Source organism: Oryzias latipes, chromosome 17 (assembly GCF_002234675.1).
Source record: "Oryzias latipes chromosome 17, ASM223467v1".
NCBI classification, from domain to species: Eukaryota; Metazoa; Chordata; class Actinopteri; order Beloniformes; family Adrianichthyidae; genus Oryzias; species Oryzias latipes.
In genome coordinates, this window is record NC_019875.2 from 600,979 (window position 1) to 626,190 (window position 25,212).

At 40.6% G+C, this 25,212-nt stretch overlaps 1 protein-coding gene across 13 annotated transcripts in view; it reads left to right on the plus strand.

Moving 5' to 3' along the window:
- The window catches only part of pard3 (par-3 family cell polarity regulator), a 340,861-nt gene that overhangs the window by 109,815 nt on the left and 205,834 nt on the right, over window positions 1-25,212 (plus strand). For all 13 annotated transcript variants that reach the window (XM_011485964.3, XM_020711397.2, XM_011485962.3 and 10 more), the window contains exons 3-5: window positions 15,094-15,277; window positions 24,255-24,442; window positions 24,669-24,812. In XM_011485964.3, coding sequence (XP_011484266.1) covers window positions 15,094-15,277; window positions 24,255-24,442; window positions 24,669-24,812 — 516 coding nt within the window. The remainder of the gene's footprint in view (window positions 1-15,093; window positions 15,278-24,254; window positions 24,443-24,668; window positions 24,813-25,212) is intronic.

The following is a 25,212-nucleotide window of genomic DNA, read 5'->3' on the forward strand; positions in this document are numbered from 1 at the left end:
ATGAACAAAGAGCTGATTTCCTGGAGATGGAAAATGTTTTTAGATCAGTGAATGAGGGCAATTTCTCCACGGCGCACTTGACCATCTCCCACGGCACACTAGTGTGCCGCGGCACACTGGTTGAAAAACACTGGATTAGATTTATCTGCGCTTTTCCAGACGCTCAAAGCACTCACAGTGTGTCCATTATTCATTCACTCCTCATACATACCTGGTGATGGTAAGCTACGGTTGTAGCCACAGCTGCCCGGGGGCAGACTGACAGAGCACATGCTCTGAGGGCTCGTCCAGGAATGTTGTCCGGTCCTCCTCAGAGCTTTGTTTACCTGGGCTGATGAGATGACTGGTGGGGGTGAGGGGGGTGTAATGGTCCAAAAGTGCATTGGTCCCTTTGTGTGGGGGCTGGACGTCTCAAAGCGGGTGTAGAATGCATTATCTGAAGCCCTGGTTAAGAAACTTCCTGACTTGGATCGTGGGCACGATGTTTTCCACACGCGTGCTAATGAATCCAGTCACATAGTCAGCATAATCCTGGATGCTGACAGAAGAAGAAGAGTCCTCCAGAGTGGCTGCAGCTTTAAACACATCCCAGTCTGTAGTCATGAAACAGTCCGTCAATGTGCTCTCAGTCTCAGGTGTCCAGAGCTGAACCTGTTTGGATTAGATTGTTTGAGTATCTGTCTGAAGGCTGGGTACAGAGACAAAGAGATGTGGTCCGAGTGCCCAGAGTGGGGGCGGGGTGCGGCCCTGTATGCAACCTTTATGTTGGTGTAAACGTGATCCAAGATGTTCTTGTCACGAGTGGGAATGTCTACATGCTGATGGTATTTGGGAAATACGGTCCAAAGATTGCACTGATAAAAACAGCATCAGGGTGAGCCGTTTCTAGATGTTAAGGTGGCTTAACATCTAAAAGGATCCTAACCAAACCGTGAAACATTCCATTCTACATGTAGTTCCTGTTTTTCTGTGGTTATAAAAATAGTACTGTAGTCATAATTCTTGTTACATTGTGCAACAGTAACTGCCACCACACTGAGGTGAGTTACGCCAGCTGTGTTGTCAAAGTTGCTTATTAGATCTGCGCTCACGCCACCCAAACACTTCCTTCCAAGCACCACTTGGCCGGGCCAAGGGAGTGACAGGATAATTCCTGGCAAAAAAAAAGGGAAGCCTTCCAGTTCCCTGTGTTTTGAGCATCACAGCCAGACTTTTTGAAGAAACGACTCAGTTTCAAGCAGCGTCAGCTCGATCCCGAGAGCTCGATTCCCATCCACAGTCTTTCTCACGGACGATTGGTCTCGCCTCTTTTCCTCCTTTCTCTCACTTCCCCTTCATTCTTCATTAAACTCCATCATTCCATTGTTCTTTTCTTTATCTATTTGCTCTGTTTTACTCTCACTTCTTCCTACCTCTCTTTGCCTCCTCCATCCAAATCTGCTCCATTTCTTTTGCCCCCTAGGCATGATGCTTTTTTCCTATGCTTTTTCATCCTTCAACCCCGTGTTTTTCTTCTCCCATAAAAGTGCTGGTTCCATTCTCTGATGCAGCCATACTGTACAAGCTGTAAATGTGCTGCCTTCCTTGTTAGGCTTTAGCTTGGGAAAAAAGAACAGACTCTCTTTAAGGACACTCACAGAAAGTGATCAGAGTTTACCAGATTTTGGAACTATTCTAGGATTGGCGGAATGTTGAAAGTGCATAGCAGCACTGCTACAACAGAGATTATTCACAGTTTGTAAAGTTCACAAAACCCTTGGTCGATGTTACCAACCGTTTCTTTTGAAAAGTATTCTTAAGGGCAGGCAGCTTTAAAATCACTCAATTCAGCTTCACTTTTTAAGAGCTTTAAAGCCTGCATGCTCATAAATAGTTTGGCCTACTTAATTAAACTTAGTGTTCTGTGTGCACGCTCCAGTGCTCGCTCAGTAGGATTTACAGTTGCAGCGTAGTCTGCCAAGTGTTGATCATTCCCATGGAAAACAAGTAATTGACGCTAAATGACTAAATTTAGCCCTCTGTGTGACTAGCACTGATAGATCGTGATGTATGATGCTCATTAGTGTGCTAGCTAACAAGCCGCCCACCCCAGCCTCCCCCAACCAACTCATCTACTCGCACGCAGTGCTGTGGCTTGGCCATTAATTTCAAAGAGCTGCTTCTTTAACCTTATCTTTTTGTGTATAATGTTGCAAGATCAATATAAGGTGAGGATAGAGAATTTATAGAGACTTGTTTCATGTGTGGCTCTAAGTAGGTCCGTCTCTGCCTTTATTTAGCTTTCTGGCGCTGCGCTACATAACCAAGGACCTAATTAGTGTCTCCATATCAAATGTTCAAGAATTCCACCATCTTTCATTCAATGCCCAACGTTTTGATCTCCGCGGCTCAAAAATTCTGTTCCTTTTATGTTGAAACACAGGAATACTTGTTTCAGTTTATAGAGATAATGTTGGACCCAATCCCCAAAGTTTCACCTTAAGGTGCCAGATGTTGTAAATTAAGGTCTATCAGAATGGTCCCACCAAAGGGACTGCAATGCATTCCAGATGAATATTTCTGCCTTGCCCCGCTAGAGATCAAAATCATCTCTTTTGTCATTCAACTGCGGCTAAACCTCAAAATCTTGCACAAAACTTATTAAAGTGTACTGCAAATCTACTTGGGAACTCCTCCAAATGATAGATGACTACTAAAGAGACCTCACAAAGAATGCGAAAAAAGTGACTTCCATTGGAAAAGAAAGAGATTAATGTGTTAGAATTCTCAATAACCTGTGAACCTTTGTCTTTATTGGGACTTGCAGTCTTTCTGTGAAGAAAAAACGAAAAGTAAAAAAAAAAAAGTAATGCAAATCTTCTTGATGTTGCATTTGTGTTTTTTTTCATGCCTTTTTTATGAAATAATTAATGGGAGCTTCAGTACCTTGTTTCTTATTTAACTTCTCACCAGTTAATTTTTCAAAACATTTCATAGGGGTTTAATTTCACTGTCCTGCCTGTTAAATTGAGGTTAAAAAGGAAAATAATAAGCATATAGTGATGAGGAAAAATGGAGGGTAAAGTGAAATAAATTTGGAAATTCCAAATACGTTTTCTGTAAATTGTTCCTACAAGGGAATTTTACAGGTTACACATATTTATTATAAACTTGTAAAAAGACTAAGTGGGAATTAGGGCTGTGGAACTTACTTGGATGGTGATTATATATGATTGGCTAATCAAGAACAAGTATTCACAGGTCAAAGCACAATTTCTACTATTTAATCATGTTTTAATGGTTGTTACATGTTTGTCTATTACTAGATGAATGAAAATTTTAATATGTATTTATCACCGTCATAATATTTCTGAAAAACAAAAGATCAGAATCAACTTAACAGAACGGATAACGCAAAGATTTAGAAAGAAAGTAATGGTATTTATCACTTTAAACAATGTCATACTCAAAGGTTTTCTGTCAACTCCATAGTTAACTTCAGTAGTATACAAAACATACATGTTATTGTAGCTTTGTATAATTATACGACAAATCCTGAAAATGTTCTCTATTGTTTTTCCATCCTCCAAGTTTTTCTGAATACAGTTACATTAGATAGAAGAAAATAAGATAGTAAATGATGACACAGCAGCACCTAAATAAAAATGCAGCTGTAAATAGTAAAAAAAATCCCAGTCCTTTGACCATATTTAAAAGAAAATCATTTTTCGGAACTTATTTCAATAAACTGAACTTTTTTTTTTTCATTTCAATGCTTGATAGCTTTACTTTGAAGATTTGTACACTAGGGCTGGGAATCACTGGGTACCTCACGATACGATTTGTGATACATCGCTCACGATAACGATGCTATCACGATATGGCAATAATGTGATAATCGATATATATCGTCTCTAACAACTCACAATATATATCAAACTTTCAGAAAGAAGACTTGAAAATCTACTTTTTGGAAAATATTTCCCCATTTATTTTTTAGTTTTTAAACACCATGATAATAAACAACTTATGTCCTATTTGGTGTAATGAATAACAGACTTTTGAGTAACATTGCTGAAATCAGTACTACTCTGTCTTTGACAAACAATGACAATTTTCATTTGAAAACATCTGTAAAATTTGGTTTAAACAATAGTGAACATGAACAGCAGCCATTATTTAGTACAAAATCCCTGTAAACAGGATAAATAATGAATAAGTCAAGTAGCTGCCAGGCATATTGGTATTAACTTTTGAAAAACAAACCCATAGCCATTGCATTATTTAAAAAATAGCTGTAAATCAGATATTAATTCTGTGAACAAATTATAGTGTCTTTGTTAAAAATAAATGACACAATTTAGTGCAAATGTGGTGTAAACAAAAATAAAAATCTCCCAGAAAACAAAAAACAAGTAGCTAGAAACTTTCCTTTAAGTTAGTTAAGACACTTAAACTTAAAGTGCATCTAAAAGTAAACATCTTTGTGAACAACACGTTTGGGGAAAAGCTGCATGCGATGTATGTTTAAATGTTCATGTTTTTCTGGAGAACCACAGGCTTTTTAGCGTCAAGTCGCTGCTCGTCTACCGCTGCTTTGAGGAGAGGGGGGGTCTAAGGGCAGGGATGCCCCTCTTTCTGCTGTTTCCATCTCAACCATAGCTGTGGTCTGGGCGTACAGTGCAGGGATCATTGTTTCAGTATTTCCAAGAGGGAATGTCAAAGCATGGCTCTACTGTATTCAATAAAAACCCAAATCCCTTGTACTCCACCTCGCTGCTGGGATGGAGCCCCTTGTACATGTAAATAGCAATCCCGCAGAAGATGGTGGTAGCTTTGTCTGGAAACGGGTATCCGTGCTGGGCTGTGTCGGCTTCAGGCCAGCAACAGCCACGGCTTTCTCACACAACTCCGGGTGATGCAGCTTCAATGCTGCCGGCGCGTCTTTTAACGTGGTGGTCTCGCTATTCTCCTTTTTTTTCCCTCCGCCATTTTTGTTGGAACGTGTATTCTTCTTCGTCCGCCAGTGACAGCCAATCTCACAATGAGTGCCCCCTATCTACCCACTGAAGTATCTGAAGTCTTACCAAAGGATGATTAATATAACGTTTTACAGGGTCTTCAAACGTAAATAAAAGGTCGATACTTGATGAAGACTCATCGAGAATAAAGCCATATCGATATTTTGGCACACCTCTATTGTACACTACCTGTGACTGAAGCACATCTGTTGGTTTATTCTTAAAATCCAATGTTATTCTGCAATTTAAAAAGCAATATTTACATTATCTGATGTGCGTTTCTCTATACTCTACTATTTTTATAAAGATCGTAAATCAGAAATCTTGGACGTCACATTTGATTTTTTTATCTGAGTATTCTGATACTCTTTACAGCCCTAGTGGAAATTTGATAGAGTGGCTGGTATCTCCAGCATAGATGCTCAAATTGTTACTGTTAGTATCTACATTGTATAGATTACTATTGGGAAAATTGCTTAAGGTATTTTGTATAATGATTGACTGTCAGTCAAAGATATCTATGTTTAGATCAAAAATATGTTTTTCTTTTGATGATGAATAAATAATAATGCCTAATTGATCCAGTAAGAAGTTTGAGAGATCATTTTGTTTTCTGGCTCTTGGTGAAAGCCGATTTGGGGAATGTTTTGCTGACAATACCCAAAGTAACTTGAGTGCATTTATCTTCACTTTGGACAGCCTCAGTGGGACCTATATAGTGGAGCTTCTCTGCTCTATCTCTCACAGCAGAGGACAACCTTCTTCAGATTTACAAACCTCTATCAACTTTTTGGCCACAAGAATTGGTTTTCTCTCATTCCGGGAGATCCCTCAGCTCTTAGGTGCATATGTTGTCTTTTGTTGTGTTGCATCCAGCTCCATCAGCGTTCTGCAGCCCTGATTAAAGACACTTTTCACACAAGTGAAAGGCTGTCACCACACTTCTGCTGCATTTCCACTCCATGAATGTTCACCTTCACTGATGCAGGTGAGTGAAGAAGCAGAAGCTGTTACTCTGAGAACACCTAAACTTGTGTTGACAGGTGAGAGGGGACAAAAAATGGGAAATTTTAGGTCATTCAACCCCCCTAAGAAAATCTCTCTGCTTTCACTCTCGTTTTGGACTGACACCCCCTTCCCCCCTGCTCTTCTAAACAGGAAGTACCTGCTGGTTCCAAGGTGCCAAAACTCTTATTGACTTCTATAGAGAAATAAACAGCTATTACTCAGTCATTCTATTTGTGAGAATAACCATTCATGGACAGATATTTTTTTAAAACATTTTTTTACCTATCCTAATTCTTTTCAGGAATTTCTTTTGTAGTGCAACTTATTTAAGTGCTTCAATAAAAGTACAGTACAGACCCAAAGTTTGGACACACCTTCTCATTCAAATGAATGGGTGTGACCCAAAGTGTCACACATGTGGTGTCTCTTGGCCCCCACTTTGAATGTTTATTTGACAGCCCGCTATCAAGTGTTAGGGGGGTGGATTCCAACAAGCTTACAGCCCCTCACAACCCCAACCCAACATGACTGCTGAAAGAAAAATGGTGAGTAGAATAAGCGGTATGTCCTCCATCTTAAAAAGAAATGCCACAAGGACCTGTTAAAACAACATTTTCATCAGAGTGGGTCTTTAAAACATCAAATCGACAGTGTCCGGTTCTTCTTTCTTGATTTCCAGATTTTTTAAAACTTCTATAATCTCTAACAGCCAAAGTTTCATTTTTAAAGTTCACTGTAAAAGTCGGTAGGCTCAGCATGGTATTCCTCTCCTCCTGGAGAATGAATCCCATTTAGTGGCTGACTTCCTGCTCCATCACTACTTGGTCTGATTGCCGTTTTCATTTTGTCAGTTTGGCCTAGATTCAGGCTTCATTCACCACACTCTCTGCTGTCTGAAATAAAGTGAAATTGATAGTAGGTCATCTTGGAACGTCAACCCCCCCACCCCCCCACCCACACACACACACACACACACACTCTCTTCCTCAACTCTCAGATAACGTTTTGGCATAGATGTAATTATGGTTTGGTTTTATATAAGTGGACTTAAAAGAAAACATTATGCTTTGCAAAAATGTCTTATTTTTGAGGGGGTATACAGATTAGTGCCATGTCGTTTCTTCCCTGTGTAACCTCACAGAGGTCAAAGACTCCGCCCGTTCTGCCATTACCCTCCCTGAGAGTCTCCATGGGAGTTTGGAGTTGCACTACTCGTGTAACAACCTCAGCTCACTTTAGTTGCATCGGTCATCCAAACCGCCACTGCTTTAGAGCTCTGACTGGAATTTCTCAATTTCTCCAATGCAGCATTTGTTTCTCTTTTTGGAAAATACACAAATCAGATTAAAATAGAAAGTCACAAAGGGTTTGTAGACCCCTTACACTGTTTTCATCTTTAGGACTCAGCGTGGAAAGCCAGTTGGCAGAGACTTTGCTTTTGGTCGTCTATGAGCCGCGTGATTTCCCCGTGGTGTCAAAGCAGTATGAGGTGGAAAATTCTGACAAAATAAGTTACAATTGTTTTGGGAAAAAAAACTTTAATGGTTTAGAAAGGGGACCACATCTACCTGAATGCTTAAGGGAGTGATAAATGAAGAGTGAAGCCTGAAAAAGGGATGTCGGTTCTGATTCTGTTACAGACTTTGGAACACAGATGTTTTTGTAGGGAGGGTTTTGTAGTAGCTCCCACACATTTCTCCTGTATTCTTTATCCAAATGACCCAGATGTCTTCTTAGTCTCAAACTACTTGCCTGCTCATGTTATAAGCTGCTGAAGAAACCGGATGACAGATGGCCTTTCCTCACCGCCAACGTTTAAAGTTATCAAACAGAAACATTCATCTTACAGTTAATGCAACTCTTCACAATGTTTTTTGTTGGTAAAATCGTCAGGTGTTCTACCTGTCCCATTGCTTTCCATCGTTATACAACTTTAAATCCTATTTGCTGCTATTGGGAATCTATTTCCTACAAAGTGAAACACGTGTTCTTTCAGATACTTTAACACCTTCATCAGACTTTTCCATTTTTATTTTTTTCCAAAAGAAAAAGTTGAATTAGGTTCTGCATTTTGCTACATGAACCTGTCCTCAGCCACATATCGAGGTTTTGCTCATGAAGGAGAAAAAAAAATACCTGACAGCAGCAACATCCTCAAAGATTGTTGACAAATGAAATTGCTTGTGTTTCACAGATACAACATTTTTATTTTTGTTATTGACTATTACAAAACCAAGATGCAGTTATGATGTGTTCTGGGAGTTTTGCTGCAATATTTAGTCCTCTGAGATGATTTTAGTGTATTTCCATCTGCAACAGCTTTGTTTTCCTTTTGTCAACATAAATGTTCCTCTTTTGACATGAAAATCCGAATTGCTTTTTTAGAATAATTATTGGTTGTTTGTTTGGTACTTTCCTGCCTTTTAGGCTGTAACAGTGTGATATGCTGACACAGAACAGACATTGGTCACTGCATGTCTGCAGTCTGTGGTTTTTGGCTGTGGTGGACAAACACTGTGGGTAAAGAAGAAATAAAAGTAAAAGAAGAATTTCTTTTCAGCTCTGCTTTCTCAACATTCTTCCTGAAGTGAAAAACCACTGGCAACAACTCTAGACTTAAATTTCTTGACCTGTAGGAAAGCATGTTCTCAGTTACGCAGCTGTGCAGGCAAAGTGCTCTTATTACTTTGCTCCTTTTGCTGACAAATTTCCTTTTTTTGCCCTCTGGCTCCCTGGATTAGAACAAGTTTGTAGAAGTCTGGTTTTCCAGCTTTTGAAGAGGAGGAACTTAGAACTCAGGTTGTTTATGTCTCAAAACAAACAGTAGATACCAGGAACCCAAACTCTGGTATGGCACTAAGAAATACAGAGAAAAACCTTGGGTGGGAACCAGCATTCTCATCTATAGAGATGTGTGCCTGAGTTCAGCTAGTTTTGTTCAGGGGCTATTTAGTTCTCATCAGGGTTTGATGCCTTGGATTATTGAGGTAAAAGGCGTTTTCATTTGTTTTTAAATGATCCAATAGGTCAGAAGTTTGTGACGTTCTTGCTTTTCATTTGAGAGCCAGTTTTGGTGTAATGGGGTTGCTGCTACTGTTGGGTGAAGGCAGAGTAAACCATGGACAGGTCACCAGTCTGTTGCAGGGCCACACATTCACACACTTACCATTCCACCTAGAGACGATATAGAATCAGAAATGATCCTATGAAGCATGTTTCTGGAGGAAACCGGAGCACCCGGAGAAAACCCGCGCATGCACAAGAACATGCAAACTCCACTCAGAAAGGGATTCAAACCAGGGTCTTTCTTGTTCTTAGACGAGAGCGCTAACCACTACACCACTGTGTAGCCTACTAAACAATATCAGATATAAACACCAGTGGTTGTCCTGTGTTTACAAATTAGGAAATTAATAATACTAATATAGTTTTCAAATGTTAAATACTTTATTTCTTGTGGTGGTTCAAAACAGGGGTTGATACTCAGACACTGCACTGAATCTTTCTGTGGCAGCATGATATTAGAAAGCCGCACCACAGAATGAGTTGTGTGATTTTTCTGATAAAATTAAAGCCAATAACTGCTGATGTGGTGCGAGCTGTAAATGCTAGATCCGAGCCCGCCCCTGCAGCACTTTCCCACAAGGACCAATTCCTCTCCAAGAGACCCCTGCTTTCCTCTCTACGGCCTGGCAGCCAGAGCATTGTGGGAGCCAAACTTATGATGATGATTTATGACTCCAAGTGAAGTGAACTGACTTATACTTTCCATTATACTTTACTTTTCAATTATTGTTCAGTTTTTTTACCTTTTTTTGGAGTTCATGGGTTGGAAGAACTAAAAGAAGATTAACTTTTGATATTAAAGTTGCAGCTTTGCAGAACAGAATCAAATTCAGTGACAGTGCTGTTGGTGCATTTAAACTGTAAACCTTTAATAACACAAAAAGCATGGCGCGTTCAAGTGACCACTTGCCATGACAGGTTTATGTAGAAGGTTTCAGGCTTTATAGGACAATGTCAGACACAGTTGTATGAAACGATTATAAGTCTAAAAGAAACTGTAAAGTTTATTTTTTATTTCAGTTGTCTGGCTTTTGAAAATTGTAGAAAGCTCTTCTATTGTAACGGCTGCCAAACATGTTCTGAATGTGTGGAGCTGAGACAGAAGTTCTGGTTTGTTTGTTTCTTTACCAACCAATTTTCTCCTTACTGATTGGTCTGAAGGCTTCAGGCATATTTGTAAGTTCAGTTATTAAAATATAAATATTGTTTTAGCAATGACAGCCTTTGTCTCTTATCTGCTCCCTCTTGGCACACCTTTTCAAATATTCTTCAATGGCGTGTTCTCATCTGCATAAGCAAATGATCTCTCACCTGCATAGTTTTGACACTTTGTTAAAAACAGTGTAATGAAGTCATGTCCGGGGCTGTTTGTGGTTGGACATAATTGGATTACAGAAACTCTGGGTGCTATTGGGCTTTTGCACAGTCACAGAAGGACAAGGTTGGTTTTTGATGATTTGTTCAGGAAGAAATCATCTGTGGAATTGCTCTACTTTTGTCGTCACAATTTACAACAATTTCCAAAGCTGTCACCTGCATGAAGACCCCCTCAGGCTGGAGCTTTAATTTGCAGTCAATCTGCTTGTTTTTTTTGCATTTATTATTATCACTTGTTATTTTTAAATAAGAGCAGATCAGCGTAGGTCACACCGATTCCTGTGTAATAACAAGCATGTGTGTTGCAGAGAGTCTGAGCTGCTGCTTCTTCTTCTATGTGTCCATGGGGAGGAAGGAAGGGAGCGGGGGCTTTTGCTGACTCAGTTGCTTGAGCCTGAACTGCACTCTAATGAGGCAGGAGCACAGTAATCTGTCAGTCACACACAGGAGAGTTTTATTTTGAGGACTCTTAAGCTCATTTTACTGGGCTCTCCCTGTGTTTTACTAAATTGCATTAGCTGCACTCACCTGAGCACACTTGACTGTCCTCACCATTTTTTATTTTTTCACTATTTTCTTCCTTTTTGCTCTCATCTTTGTTGGTGTCCTTTTTTTATTGGCCAGTTTTAACAAGCCCTGAGCTGAATTGTATAGAGTGTAATAACATCAACATGTAAATGTGTTAATGGGGAAAAAGGGAAAACTGGGGTTATTGTGTTTTGTGCATGTCCCAGGGAACCACTTCCTTTCTCCAGGGATGCCACTAAACTTGACAAACCTCAGGCTGAAAGTGGCCATCGAACATGTGTGAGTACAGTGTTTTCTGAAATATGTAGGTCAGCCAGAAAGAAATGAAAGAAAGCTGTGTTTTATTCAACGTGTTGCTCTTCATTCATCCTAGTTTTCTATCAATGATGTCATCAAAGTGGTTAAAGACCCACGCCAATGATAATGGTGCTTGTGGCATTTTTCTGATGATGGAGGACATACATAAAGAAAGTTAAGCTTAACCCATAAGATTCCATTGTGACATCATTATAACAGATCAAAAATGGATTCTATGGTCCATTTGGTTAGTGGTAAAATACACATAATTTTATTTTTAAGAAAAAACTGGTTTGGGTTCTTATGGGTTAAAATAGCATTTCTGATTAATTCTTTATTTAAATCGTTGTGATTCAGGAGCAGACAAAAATGATGTTTGTAAAAGAGTGTATTTGTGAAAGAAAATGCACAAGCTCCCTGCTGCAAATGAAGAAGAGCTCCAAGTCCTGGGTGATGGGGAGGGGAAACAGGCCTGTACGCGCTCCCGTGTACAACTCAGAGGGGTATTTATAATGAACTCCTGCCACTCTGCAGAAAACTTTATTTGTTTTTATTTTGGCTAAAAACAGCATAATCATAAATGGGAACACTGTGAAACTAGATCAAAAGATGATCTGAGTGTGACTTTAAACTTCATATATTAGGTCAGCTGTAATTTTGCTGGACTGTGACAGTTATTGATGCAAAATTTAAAAGAACATGCAACAACAACAAAACTATTTTTTGTAAATACACAGTTTAAACTGCGTAAATGTCACAAATTTCTAAGTTGGATTTGGTCTTAAAATGTCCTAACTATCAGGGGCTTCTCTCAGATTACTTAAGAAAGCCAAAAGTGTGGTCCATAGAAACGAGAAGAGAGTTTATATCTTCTCAGTAATTCTCCTTGATCCTTTGATAATTTGGAAGACTGCAGGGTTTTCAGTGGAGAGCAACAGCATTAGATTTTACATGATATTACTTGTTCCTCTCCCTTGAGTGTGGGCCGCAGCTGCCTGGAATCTATTGCTCTCAGTGTGTCTCTGTGGACTTCTAAATGAGCTTTTCTAGTGTCAGAGTGGTATTCTTCCATGTTCTTGTCAACAACTGTAATCCGATGTGTCGCTCAGATTTGTTGATCATTATCACGTTGCTTTGCCAACATAACGATATAAGATCCAGTTTGAGAATAACTCTTTAAAAAACTAACGTGTTACACTAACATGTTACTTTTGTCTTAACAAGGTTATTTATTTAAAATATGTATTTATATATTTCGTTGTACAATGGACAATGACAATAAAATCAAATCTATCCATCCATCCCTCCCTCCCTCCCTCCCTCCCTCCATCCATCCATTGGCTTCGGTGCCACCATAACCTGACTCTTCGTCTCGTAGCGATGGATGTAGGATGTATTTTTTTATTTAAAAAAAAATTGTATTTAAAACAATTCTTATTTCTTTCAATTGCATTAACAAGCATGGAAGTAAAATAAAGCAATGTGCACAACTGAAAGGAATACATAATTTTTCTTTCCCAAAAAATGCCCCTCTCCCCCTCCGCGGGTGGTTCCTCCTCCAAGCTGGGGTCCTCTACCAGAGGCCTGGGAGCTTGAGGGTCCTGCAGTATCTTAGCTGTTTCTGTTCTTTTCTGGACTGAGAGGTCTGAGGTCTTTCCAGGTATCTGTTGTAGCCACTCCTCCAGCTTGGGGGTTACTGCCCCGAGTGCTCCAATTACCACAGGCACCACTGTCACCTTCACTTTTCAGGCTTTCTCCAGTTCTTCTCTGAGTCCCTGGTATTTCTCCAGTTTCTCATGTTCCTTCTTCCTGATGTTCCCATCACTTGGTACTGCCACATCCACCACAACGGCTTTCCTCTGTTCTTTATCCACCACTACAATGTCTGGTTGGTTCTCCATTACCATCCTATCAGTCTGGATCTGGAAGTCCCACAGGATCTTTGCCTTCTCATTCTCTACCACTTTCGGAGGTGTTTCCCATTTTGACCTTGGGGTTTCCAGTTCATATTCTGCACACATGTTCCTGTATATTATTCCAGCCACTTGATTGTGGCGCTCCATGTATGCTTTCCCTGCCAGCATCTGACACCCTGCAGTTATGTGCTGGATTGTTTCAGGCGCCTCTTTGCAAATCCTCCCAATCAAGGAGGCACCTGGGCCTCAATAAACGCTCCTGCGGGTCGGAGTATTCCTCCGCCGGAGTAGAAAGAAAGAATAAAAGTGCGTTCGGTGTAGTTAAACGCAGTGACGTATGTTTTAGAAGATGTTCAATTGTCATTCTGCATGTCAGTCAAGTGACGTTTACACGGTGAGGATGATGATTCGCAGATGGATTAAAAAAAAAAGTTTTGATTTTTTTGTTTACTTAGCTTTGATGGCCCGCAATCTATCGTCACATCCTTCGTCCATTGCATTTGCCGTAATGTGCACCCCTGCTCCATACCAATCTAAACTGACCATTATATGAAATGGATAACCATAATGCCAAAAACAGGCTTACTCCAAAAGTCAAGTTGCTTATATTAATACCTTCTTCTTTTGTTTTTCTTGTAATTTTCTTAACCAAACTTTGTAGATTTAAGTCACTGTAAATGCACAGTCACATCCTAACAGTATAATTCAAAAGCTGTATGAGTGAGAATAGATGTCCAGGATGTATATTTTGATCAAAGCAGCAAAGATATGCTTCTTTTCAGTCTCTGTTTGTAGAGGTTAGTACTCCTATACAAGATCAAACCTGTGTTTCTGAAGTAAACTGAGCTGGTAAACCTTTTCTGCCAAATTTAGCAGGTATGACATGTTCAAAGGAGGCTTCCAACCATTTTCGCATGCACACCTGAAATGTTTTTAAATTTAGAGATATGGTGAAACCATGACGTCTGGATAGAAATTTTTCATCAGGTACATTTTGCCAAAGGGTGTTTGGTATGCTTTTTCCTTTCATCTTAAGAATTTTCTTATATGATGAACGTCAGCAGACCAAAGATGCTTGAGCTCTTGGGCCTTCGTCTTTAAAAGTTTTGAAATCAGCGTTGAAGGTGTGGGGAGGGGGATGGTTTGAGGTTATCAAAGCCATGGCTCTGCATCACATCTCATCTACAGGGACGGTTGGATGGCATCCTGTGAACAGGCAGATGCTGGATGGATCTTTCATTTTCTCTCTTAGTTAAAGTGAAGCCAGCTGAGCACACATGTGGACCTGGTGGGAGTCACAGTGGGAGGACACAAATCAAATCTGTAATCTAATAAAGGGGCTCAGTGGAAACTGGAATTAATCAAATAGGGAATTGAGAATAGCTTTGTGCATAACTATTGGGGAGAGAAGTGTGAGAGCAGCTTGAGTGAAAAGAATGGGATTGGACATACAAAATGAGTCTGTTCTGTTAGTCATGGGAGTCTTAAATTCTATATTCCTGTGCGAGTGGGTGGTCCTTTTGTGTTTGATTGTATACCGCCATATGCTTTTTAGTTTGTGTTCCAATATGAAAGCAGTTAATGCCTCAAAGGTAGATCAGACAGAACCATTTCTTTCTTGGTTGGCTTCAGTTTGATTTATTTTCTCCTTTTTAATTTTAAATTTTGAAAAAATAAAGGTTTTATTTTCTGAAAAACATTTAGTTTTATTTTCTTAACCCACAAAATATTCTTTGGTGAAATTTAAAGGGCTAGTCCCATTTTTATCACGTAACACTTCTTGTTTTATAAGAAAGCAAACTTATTTGCTTTCTTATGTTTTGTGTGTTGTGCTACAAAAACCCTCATTTGTCTGTCCCATCCCTCTCTAAAGGCCTCTATTTGTTTTTAACTCCCTCCAGCTTATAGCTATTTATGATGAGCAGGAGCCTCATCATGGAGGTGACGGCACCAGCGCCAGCTCCACCGGGACCCAGAGCCCGGACTTGTTTGCCACAGACCTCAGCGCCGGCAGTGGTGCCTCTGCCTTCCAACCCTACAAGGCAACGAGTGAAATTGAAGTCACACCGTCCGCTCTGCGCACCAGTGAGTCCCTACATAATCATAATCTTTAAAAAAATTCTCAGCAACTAAAATAGTTAACACCATCCTTTTTAAAGATCTAAAACGTTTAAAAGTAGTAATACATTTTATTTGTGCAAGATTGGGGAATTTTTTAGATGCAAATCTTTGATTCAATAATAGCTTTATTTCTTTTTAAACTCCTTTTTGGGACCATTAGTCTCGCTTAAAATTCTTTAATTTTCTCAAAACTCAGCAATGATGCTCCTTTTGTGTGAGTTTTAGTTGTTCTTACTGACCTCAAATTGATTTTCTGTGGTGCACAAGAACCTGTTAGAGTTTTATTACAACTTTGTGATATGTACTGTGTTGCCACATATTGAAATGAAAAAGTGGCTCTAGTTTTATACTTATTTACGATAACTCTTGATTGTTATTGTAAATAAAGTTTAGCTTCTCTGTGCTGTTGCACTCTTTGCAAAGGCTTTATATTGCAGAAACAAAGAGGCAAACATGAATAATAAATGTTGTGTGCTTGTATAGCACTTTTCTACCATGCTTTTAACTCTATCATTTGGGGTCACAAACGTTTCCCTGGACCTTAGAAAATTGTGGCTTGTGGTCCCTACTGCAGGAGCCGCATCAGCTTTCAGCTGTACCTCTGTCTCTCTGTAACCCAGTTTGATGACTTGCTGTCGAATGCATTGTCTCAATGCAAAGAAGAAAAACATCATAAAGTTTAGGAGGAGAACTGTCAGATTATGTTGGTTTTGGACGGCACTTCTTCTGCGTTGCTGTCAGTAACAAATATTGAGACAAAAACTATGGTGGCCATATGGACATCCACTTTTTGACAACTGGAAATACAAATGCAACACTTAAAAAAACGTAAAAACAAATTTACATGATTTAAGTTTTTATTTTATTTACACTAAACTTAGGTCTAGACACATGTTCAACTGTAATTTTTTAAAACTGCCTATACATTACTTTTTGGGATTTATTTTTTTTGAAACAGGTTTTTATAACAGATGAATGGAAGCAAAAAGACTAAACAACAAAAGTTTCTCAAAAGCACAAAAAAAAATCTACAGTTGTCCTTATGTATACAGGCAACCAACAGGGTTATTGTTGTTTGGTAGCCTTACAGATGTCTTCATGTCAAACTGATATTACAAACTTTCTACTTTTAGAAGATATGCAGAGGAACATGTCTCTGTCTGTCCTTTTTCTAAGGCCATTTTTGAAATTAAAATATTTCTCCTAGTCATTTTTTTTTGGTAGTTCCCAAGCCTCTAATGACAAAATGAATGCCGACTCCATTTTATAAATTGCTATATTTAAATAGCACGCACAGCTAATTAAATTCTTGCATATTCTGGAGTGGCTTCTGAATTAATGACGTGAAATGGCATTGATTGATGCAGCCCATGTTTTCTGTGTCACACATGTTTAAACACACATGCAAATACACACACTTGTTTGGGGGGGGGGGGGGGGTGTGATGGAAGGGTCTTGTTTTAATTGGATCTGTGTATGAGATGGAGAAAATTTCAAGAAAAAAGAAATCTGCGGCATAATCACACCTGCCAGTTTCATCTAGTTTACCCATTTTCATAACAAATGCAACCCGGCCTAATTGACAGCACAAAATCTCATCAGCTTAGTTTTAATAGCTTTTAAAATAGAAATGCCGGACATTGTGGAGAGAGAGTTTGATACTTTTTTTCATGAGTGCTTAATGAGAATTGCTTTCAGTCACTGATTTATTGCAGGAGAGGCAGCGAGAAGCACTGAGGGTCTTTGCTAATTTTCTAGTTTGGTCCACAGAGATACGGTGGAGCTTATTAGACAAGGGAGCTCTTTTGAAATGCCTAATGGATTAATGCGATTTGCTTGCCTTTGATAAACTGCTGTTGTTCTGGACGAGAAAGATCCCTTTGAGGAAAGAAGCAAACGTGTTGCTGTGGATGGAAGAGTTAAGGTATTCTGGTAATGATGTGAACCCCGGTCTCAACCCACAAGACCATAACAGCACTCATTACTAAAATGTTGTGCTTAAGTTAAAAGAAATGATTCCATGATCAAAAGGTTAATGACAGCAGCTGTGCTTTGGGTCACATTGCAATTTGAGGGATAGCTGAAAGATAGAGGCTCCTCCCCCTGCTGGCAGTGATGCAATTTATCCAATGCAGACCCCCCCATCATTCATGTAAATGACCTCACAACATTAACACAGTAAATTCATGGCACGTAATGATCACTCTGGTTTTCTTTTAACAGCTGCCAACATCTGTGATTAGCATTGTAAGTTAACAGAAGATTACTGTTAACACTTAAGTAAACAAAGGGATCACAACTTTAAGGGACACACAACTGTTTTTGACACGTTTTTTTTGTAGAACTGGGTTGATAAAATCGATTAATCGATCTGAATTGATCCAAGCTTTATAAATCAATGATTGATCCATAAAAGTAGAGGTCAATCTTTTATGCCTTTCCTTTTCCGGTGACCTAATGCTTAACAGCAGTAAAGTCAGAGTCTGCTAGCTCGATGCTAACGTATCGAGGAATTTCCCATTGGACGGCTAATTCCAATGCTTGTTCAACCTAAACATACATTGTTGACTAAATTAACAGCTTTATAAACTCATAGGCATGAATGTAACAAACTCTTAGGTAAACAATTTTTTTAGATAACCACTTGTGATATAAAGCACCTCTTTTTTGTGCTAAAATCTTCTGGAAGTGTAATGCTGTAGCACGATCTCCACCAATTGGCCAAACTGAAACGCCCTCCAAGAGAGGCATAACATAAAGATCTGCACATTTTTGTTGGAGCTTTTCAGTTTGAGAAATCCTGTAACACTGAGTGGTCTTAACAGTGTCATTGGTTTATTTTTTCACAAATACATTTTACGGAATGTGAACTGTATCAGATTAATATGAAGATCTTCAAAACATGTATAAACTATTAATTAATTTATATACACGTGTCTAGATGTGTAGATCATGTAAATTCTAAATCAAATTGAACTGAATCGAATTGGTTCTGGAAATTATTAGTAATGCCCAGCCCAATTGTTTTGCATTTCAGACAATTTTTAAGTAAGATATTGTGCAATGGTATCTTTTACAAATTACACAATGTTCATCACGATCAGCCTTTTATTTCTAAGAGAAAGGATGAGCTAGCAATAAAGTGGGAAAAATAACAATATTTGTGACAAAACATCTTGGCAGCAATCATTTTGCGTGCAATAGGGAGCATTTTTTACAATTTAAAGTCCCACTCCAATCCTTTTCTGATCTATTTTCAAAGCTCTCCCATTGGTCTTTTAATTATGATCATGCCGTTTTAGCCAAAACCTGAAAACCTGTGTTGTTTTCTTGGATGTAGTTTCAGCAGAGCAGCAGTAGTTGGTAAACCAGTCAGCCATAATTGAGCTATCTCTTTAAATGCTTTCCCACTAACCCTCTGCCCCTCACACTCCCAATCTAACATTACCGATGAAACTAAAATGGCAGTATTAGGGCTTTCCAGCTGTACAGTTTGAGCCAGGTACCAGCTCAGATGAGGAAAACAAAGGCGTACATCAGGGTTGGGCGATGTCCCTTAAATTGGCCGTTGACGATGTTTGCTGTTAACCATCGGGATGGACGATGACATCGTGGGGGGGGGGGGGGGGGGGGGGGGGGGGGGGTATTTCTTACATTTTCCTTCTTATATAACTGCTATTCGTTTTTTTGCTTTTTTCATTTTATTTCCCAATCCGCGATGATCCATTATAAACTGAGCGAAGTGACTTTAACAAAAAAAGTAACAAACAAAATAGAAAAGAAGTAGTCCGCTCCTGCACTTAACTAGTGAAGTGGACCGGCGGAGCGCGGACTTACAGCTTTGTGTTTGAGGGGAGGGGGGGGGGTGCTTTGTTACATGAGCGCTATGTGTGGGAGATTTGAGACTGCGATCCGTCCCGCAGCTCTAGGGGTACAAGCAACCGAACTCAGAACCGGGTCTAAAAGTGTGTGTCTGAGCACAGCTCGGATCGTCAGCACACACAGCGGTTTGAGCTTCAAAGCAGAAATGTCGCTCAGTCCTTAGAAAACATTCAAACAATCACGCGGATTTGTGTTTCCAGTCGTGTCCCGACTAAATAAAGGCTGATGTTATTCTTACATGTTTACGTGCAGCCAGCAAGCAGCACCACCCAAAGCTAATGTTGTTAGCCCGTGTTAGCATACTGCTAATCCTGGCTTCGTTCAGAAAAAGCACTGACCACTCCACATGGATTAAAATTCAAATGATGAGCGAACAGGTGCTTCATAATAACCGTAACATTATTAAAACCACGTTTAGAAGATCATCTCGTATTTTACCGAGCTGACATGTCAATATATATAGCCGCTCGGCGCTATTTAAAATTGTTTTGTATTGAATTGTTACATTCAATAAAGTTTGAAAAAAAAAGCCGCTCGGCGGAATTTATATCCTTCCGGTTTTCAAACCCTACTGCGCATGTGCGAATGATTTATTCCGACGGAAAGTGTGACCTTAGTGAACGTTTTTATATTCTGAAAACATTTTTCTGGGCCCATGTACACGGTTGGATTCTAATCCGACCATTGATCCCATCAAGATATTTTGTACATGTAACCGCGGTTTATGGTGTCGACGCGCAACGTGGCGGGGGCATGGCATCACGATGGTGGTCTCTCCATCGGGATGTCAGTCACCCATCACGATGGACGACCCTAGCGTACATGGATATATTTGCCTACAAGTGAATACGTCAGAATAGAGATGAGCAGGGAGCTGAGCCTGCTGATCTTAGTTTTTACATAATAATACAATCTTTGTCAAATAGCATGTTTTCATTGTTCACTCCTGATTCACAATGAAAAACATCCGATGCCACAAGAACTTGTTAAACACACCAAAAACATTGTTTTCATAGAAGTGGGTCTTAAAAAAGTTTGAGGTTCCGCAAAAGAACTGAAAAGAAGGTGCCACAAATGAAGAGCAGTTTCTTTGAAACGCCTACAGGGAGCATTGGTTTCTAAAGGGATGAGTTTGGAGCGCTGCATAAGATGCAGCAGCAAAATCTGAAATTTACTATTCTGTTTTGATGAGATATTACCTTTAAAACATGACTCTGATTAAAACGTTTTTATATCAGAATCAAAATCACATCCTTGGTTTGGATTTTTCTACAACATCAAGAGAGTTCAAGAAAGATTTTTTTGGCCTCCGTCGATCGAGTTGACCATGGATGATGCATCCTAGCTCTCGTCAGGGTTGTGAGAGTGGTCGGATACTAGCCAGGGCAGTGTAGTATGGAGGACAGGCTGTTGCCCATGTAGGAGGTCCCCCCTCTCCACGTCCACGCAGCAGTTTGCTACAGTTGCAGTAGTTGCCAGAGCGAGGCTGCAAAGCGGCGACGAACTCCGACTCGGGATTCGTCCTCGAGGTTTACTCCTGAAGCCTTTTTCCATGGAGGAATATAGCCGCAAGGCAGGAGAGGTTTTTTGCAGCACCTGGTATTCCCAGGCGGTCTCCCATTTAAGTAGTAACCAGACCCGAACCTGCTTAGCTTCCGGGATCGGAAATGTTCAGGGTGGTATGGCCACACACAAGAAAGATTTACCCAAATAGTTTAATTCTGTTGGTAGCCAACCGAGCTCAAAGGACAGTCAGCTGAAAGGCGTCTGCTAAAAAGGCTTCCTCTGCCATGGCTCTTAACCCCTTAGCTCTCATGCTCTTGATGATGACCCATCTCAACTTGGCCAAGAATGAGTGTTTACACACACATGAACCAGTCTACTGAACAATTACTGTAGTTGTTGGCTTCAAGACCTCCAAAAACAAACACACATTTCTACTGATTTATGTCCACACATATAGATTTCAGAACACAAATCTGAAAAGTCTGTTATCTGGTACTTTTAACTAATCTGTCTAATAATCACTGATCAGATTTCTGCATGGGCTTGCACAGCTGTTTGGATTAAAACATAGGAGCAGTATGACTGATGTACCGTAATTTCCGGACTACAAGCCGCTACTTTTTTCCTGCGCTTACAGCCGTGCGGCTTATTCAGTGACGCGGCTAATTATTGGATTTTATTGGCGGCCGCCGTGTACGCATTTTCGGACACAGTGAATGGTTTGAATTCTCTAACACCAAACACAAGTCATTTATTTTTCAACACACCTCCAAGTAGCCAAACAGCATGGACCTCACTTCAGGTCTTAGACACTTCAGTCATGGTTCAACAAAACGAAACACGCATGCCCAGCCGCATCCCAGAATCCTTTGGTGCCATTAGACCCAACGTGCACGTGATCGCCGCTACAATATGATGAAGCTTTCAAGTTAAAAGCAATAGTTAAAAGCAGCGTGAAAAAAATCACCAACGGGTTTGGAAAAGCCGGTCAGCTGCGTGACGGAGAGAACAGCGCATGCTCAGGAGTGCATTTACCTCTGAGTCATAGTGACTCGGCTGGCTGCACGTAAATATGTGGCAATAATATCAGCCTTTATTTTGTCGGGACACGACTGGAAACACAAATTGACGTGGTCGTTTTAACGGTTTCTAAGGACTGAGCAGAGATTTGCATTGAAACGCTCACAGCCTCCGTGTGAGCTGGAGACTGCGTGTCGTGTGAGCTGCGGGGCCGATGGCAGTCTGAAGGCTCCCACACGTAACAACGCATCCGCCCCTCATACACAAAGCGTACAGTATTAAGTCCGATTGCTCTGCACAGACACGATTTGCTCCGTTCACCGGCGCAATGGGGACGAAGCGCTCATCCTTGAAGCCGCGCTGGCCAGAGGTGTTGGAGTAGATAGGAAGGGGAGACAAGGAGCGCGCGGGAGCGCGGAGCGCAGAGGCGTCGAGCCATTCTGCAGGCTGCAGCCAGGGCTTACTCGAGGCGTCCGCGGAGCAACAGTGTTTGTTGTGGAAGGAAACTTCTGACCCACGCGCCGCGAGGAGGCGCGCGTATCGCGCTGAGGCGCGCGCTTTTCAGTCGTCGCTGCTTTATTTTACCGGTGTGTTTTTTAACCAGCCCTGTTACTCCCATAACGCTGCCGCGACACAAGCGGAAGGAGAGCTTTACCCGTTCACCCCTCCATGCACTGCTGATATTTGCTCATTCTTAAACACGTACAACAGAATGGCGAGCCGGGCGTTGGCCCCGCCTTTAGCCCCTAAGACTCATGGGAAATGGGGGATCGGGGATGTAAATTTCCTCATCATAACTGAGGGATGTAATGTTGATTATATGGTTACTGTTTGTAATTTTATGTATGATACCTAGATTGTCAATAAGTTAAAAAAAATAAAATAAAAAAAAACCATAACTGAGGAACTTGTGAACAGAATAGAGCTGCATACTGTTTGGCAGATGCAGATAGACTCCAAGACATGAGCCTGAGGCAAAACTGACTCCACCCACTGTGTGCTAATAAATCACACTTACACTCTGAGTCAGGAAGTGATCCGTCAGGATGACTATTTGGCCTAATTCATGCGGCTTGTACCCCGACGCGGCTTATGTATGTATAAAATTAGTTAAACACGTGAAAATGGGTGGGTGCGGCTAATAATCGGGTGCGCTTTGTAGTCTGGAATTTACGGTAATTGTCCCAACTTAAGTCGTCTTTTTCTGAACTATCTGGTATCCACCTAATATATTTTTTAGCCAATCAGACTCAGTTGCTGAAGCCTTAGTGCTGCAGGTTTTTTAGGAGTACAAATGTGTCTTGCAGTTTCCTTGAGGCTCTACAGCCACCTCATGTAAATGAGGTGGCTGTAGAGCATGCAAAGCATGTAAATGGAATGCACAATTGTCATGTGTAAGTGTATCATAAAGTATTCATAAGCCTAATGTAATTTGCATGTACTTATGACGTAATAGTGATGCTGTTGTCCAGTGCTCTATGTTACACTCTTACTTAATAAGGTACGAATACTGGCCCCTTACTGACTACCACATAAATGCCACAATCACAGTGCTCTGATTGGTTAATGCTGCAGCATGACTGTTGGAAATTAACCAACAGTGTGCGCTCCTTTAGTGCACAAAAGGAGCGCACACTTATCACATGAGCCCTTTGAGTAGTCCGCAGGATCTGAGGGGGTTTAAAAAAATTACAATCCGCCTTTGTCTCACCTACTTTGGCCCTACTTACCTTTGTGTGTTGTACTTTGGTGTGGCCTGTCACTCGCAGCACGGCCATAGAAAAAAATTTGCATAAACATTTTGCGGGCATACCTAGTAGTCTACAACCTTAAGATTTCATGTGGGCCACCTACATGCCCCATACAGGATTTCCCATTTTTCACCCACACACTGCCTGTATCTACCCATAAGGGCAGATGTGACTTAGGCTAAAAAGAAAAATAACAATAAAAAAAGCAATTTTTTTACTTATTTATAACATTACTTTTGTTCATGCTGATTTTACAATATTCTGTCCTTATTGGAGTAAGTATTTGAACCTCTGCCCGTCGCCCACATGCTGCAACATCCAAACAGTAAAGTGTTTAATGGAACATCCACTCCCACTGATGAGGCTTTCCCTCATATTGTTGTTCTCACACAGTTTCCTGCTATCTATTCAGAGGGAGTTCCTGAAGACTGGAGACTAAACTGAAGCTGTGCGATTGGGCTTCCAGTGATAAATCAGATTTATTAACAAAAAGATGATGATGGAATCTCCATGATTAACTTTCTTTTTAACTCCATATTGTTGGAGGAATGTAATTTGCTCCAGCTAATTTACATCAATCATCCATAATTACTGTAATACGTCTTTGTCTTCAGTCTGTCAGTGAGACCAAGTTTGGTTATTCATACATCAACAAAAGGGAGAAAAATGGTGGGGATATAGTTTTTTTAAAGGGTTTGTTTCCTAAAGAAGGGAAAAGACAATCTCTGCATTTCATTTTCCAGATGTAAATACAGCTCTGACACTTCTTTCCTCTTCCGCAGACATGCCCCTCCATGTTAGGCGCAGCAGCGATCCCGCTCTGCTGACAGTGAACGGACCGTTTAGCGCCGTGGAGTCACGGGTCCAAACAGAAGAGACGCCATCCAGAAAAACCCCTACCCGCTGGTCCACCACCGCTGGCTTCCTGAAAGCACGTCACTGCTCCGGCACAAACAGCCTGGAGAGGAAGGTGGGAAGCTTTAGGTCAAAGAGTTGCTACCAAAGAAAATGACTATTTAAATCATAGAGTGTGTGCCCCAAGGCTGGTAATTGAGGGTTTGAGTCCACTATTGAATTATACCAAAAACTCTAAATATGTGATCTAATGCGACCCTGCCTGAGAGTTAGACTTGGTGGTTAAATTCCCAAATGTTAAGTACATTTCTAATGATACTTTTTCATCTCTGTCTTTAAAGAGTAAAGGTTTGGATACGTATCGCAGCTTACCACGGGATGCAGGAACCTGGGCTAATCAGAGGGAGTTTCAGCGAGAAACAGCCCGCTCTTCCCTCAGCGCCAATCACCCCATGGTTGACCGCTGGTTAGAGAGGCAGGAACAGGTAATTCTGGCTTTGGAAGCTTTGCACCAAAGATATTGTTGCTGCGCTTCTACAGTGTTTGTGTCTTTTTTGTGGTAACTTCTCAAGGGACGACTGTGCTCTGATATCTTTTGGCAGCTTGTCATGAAGCAGCAGCCGTCTATCTCATATGTTAAAAGAGATGGATGGAGAGACCCTGCAATCGCTCCACGAGAATGAGTGACTTGAATTTAAATCTAGAGTGCCTTTGTTTCTATTGAGATCATCAAACACCAGACGCCCCTTTGCATTCTGGACCATCAACATGCAGTAAATTGTACATGACAGGAGAGTATTGCAGTTGTCAAGGCGAGAAATAATAACACCACGCATCAAGAGCTGTAGGGCATACCGAGTCAACCTAAGTTTTGTTGGGTTGTAA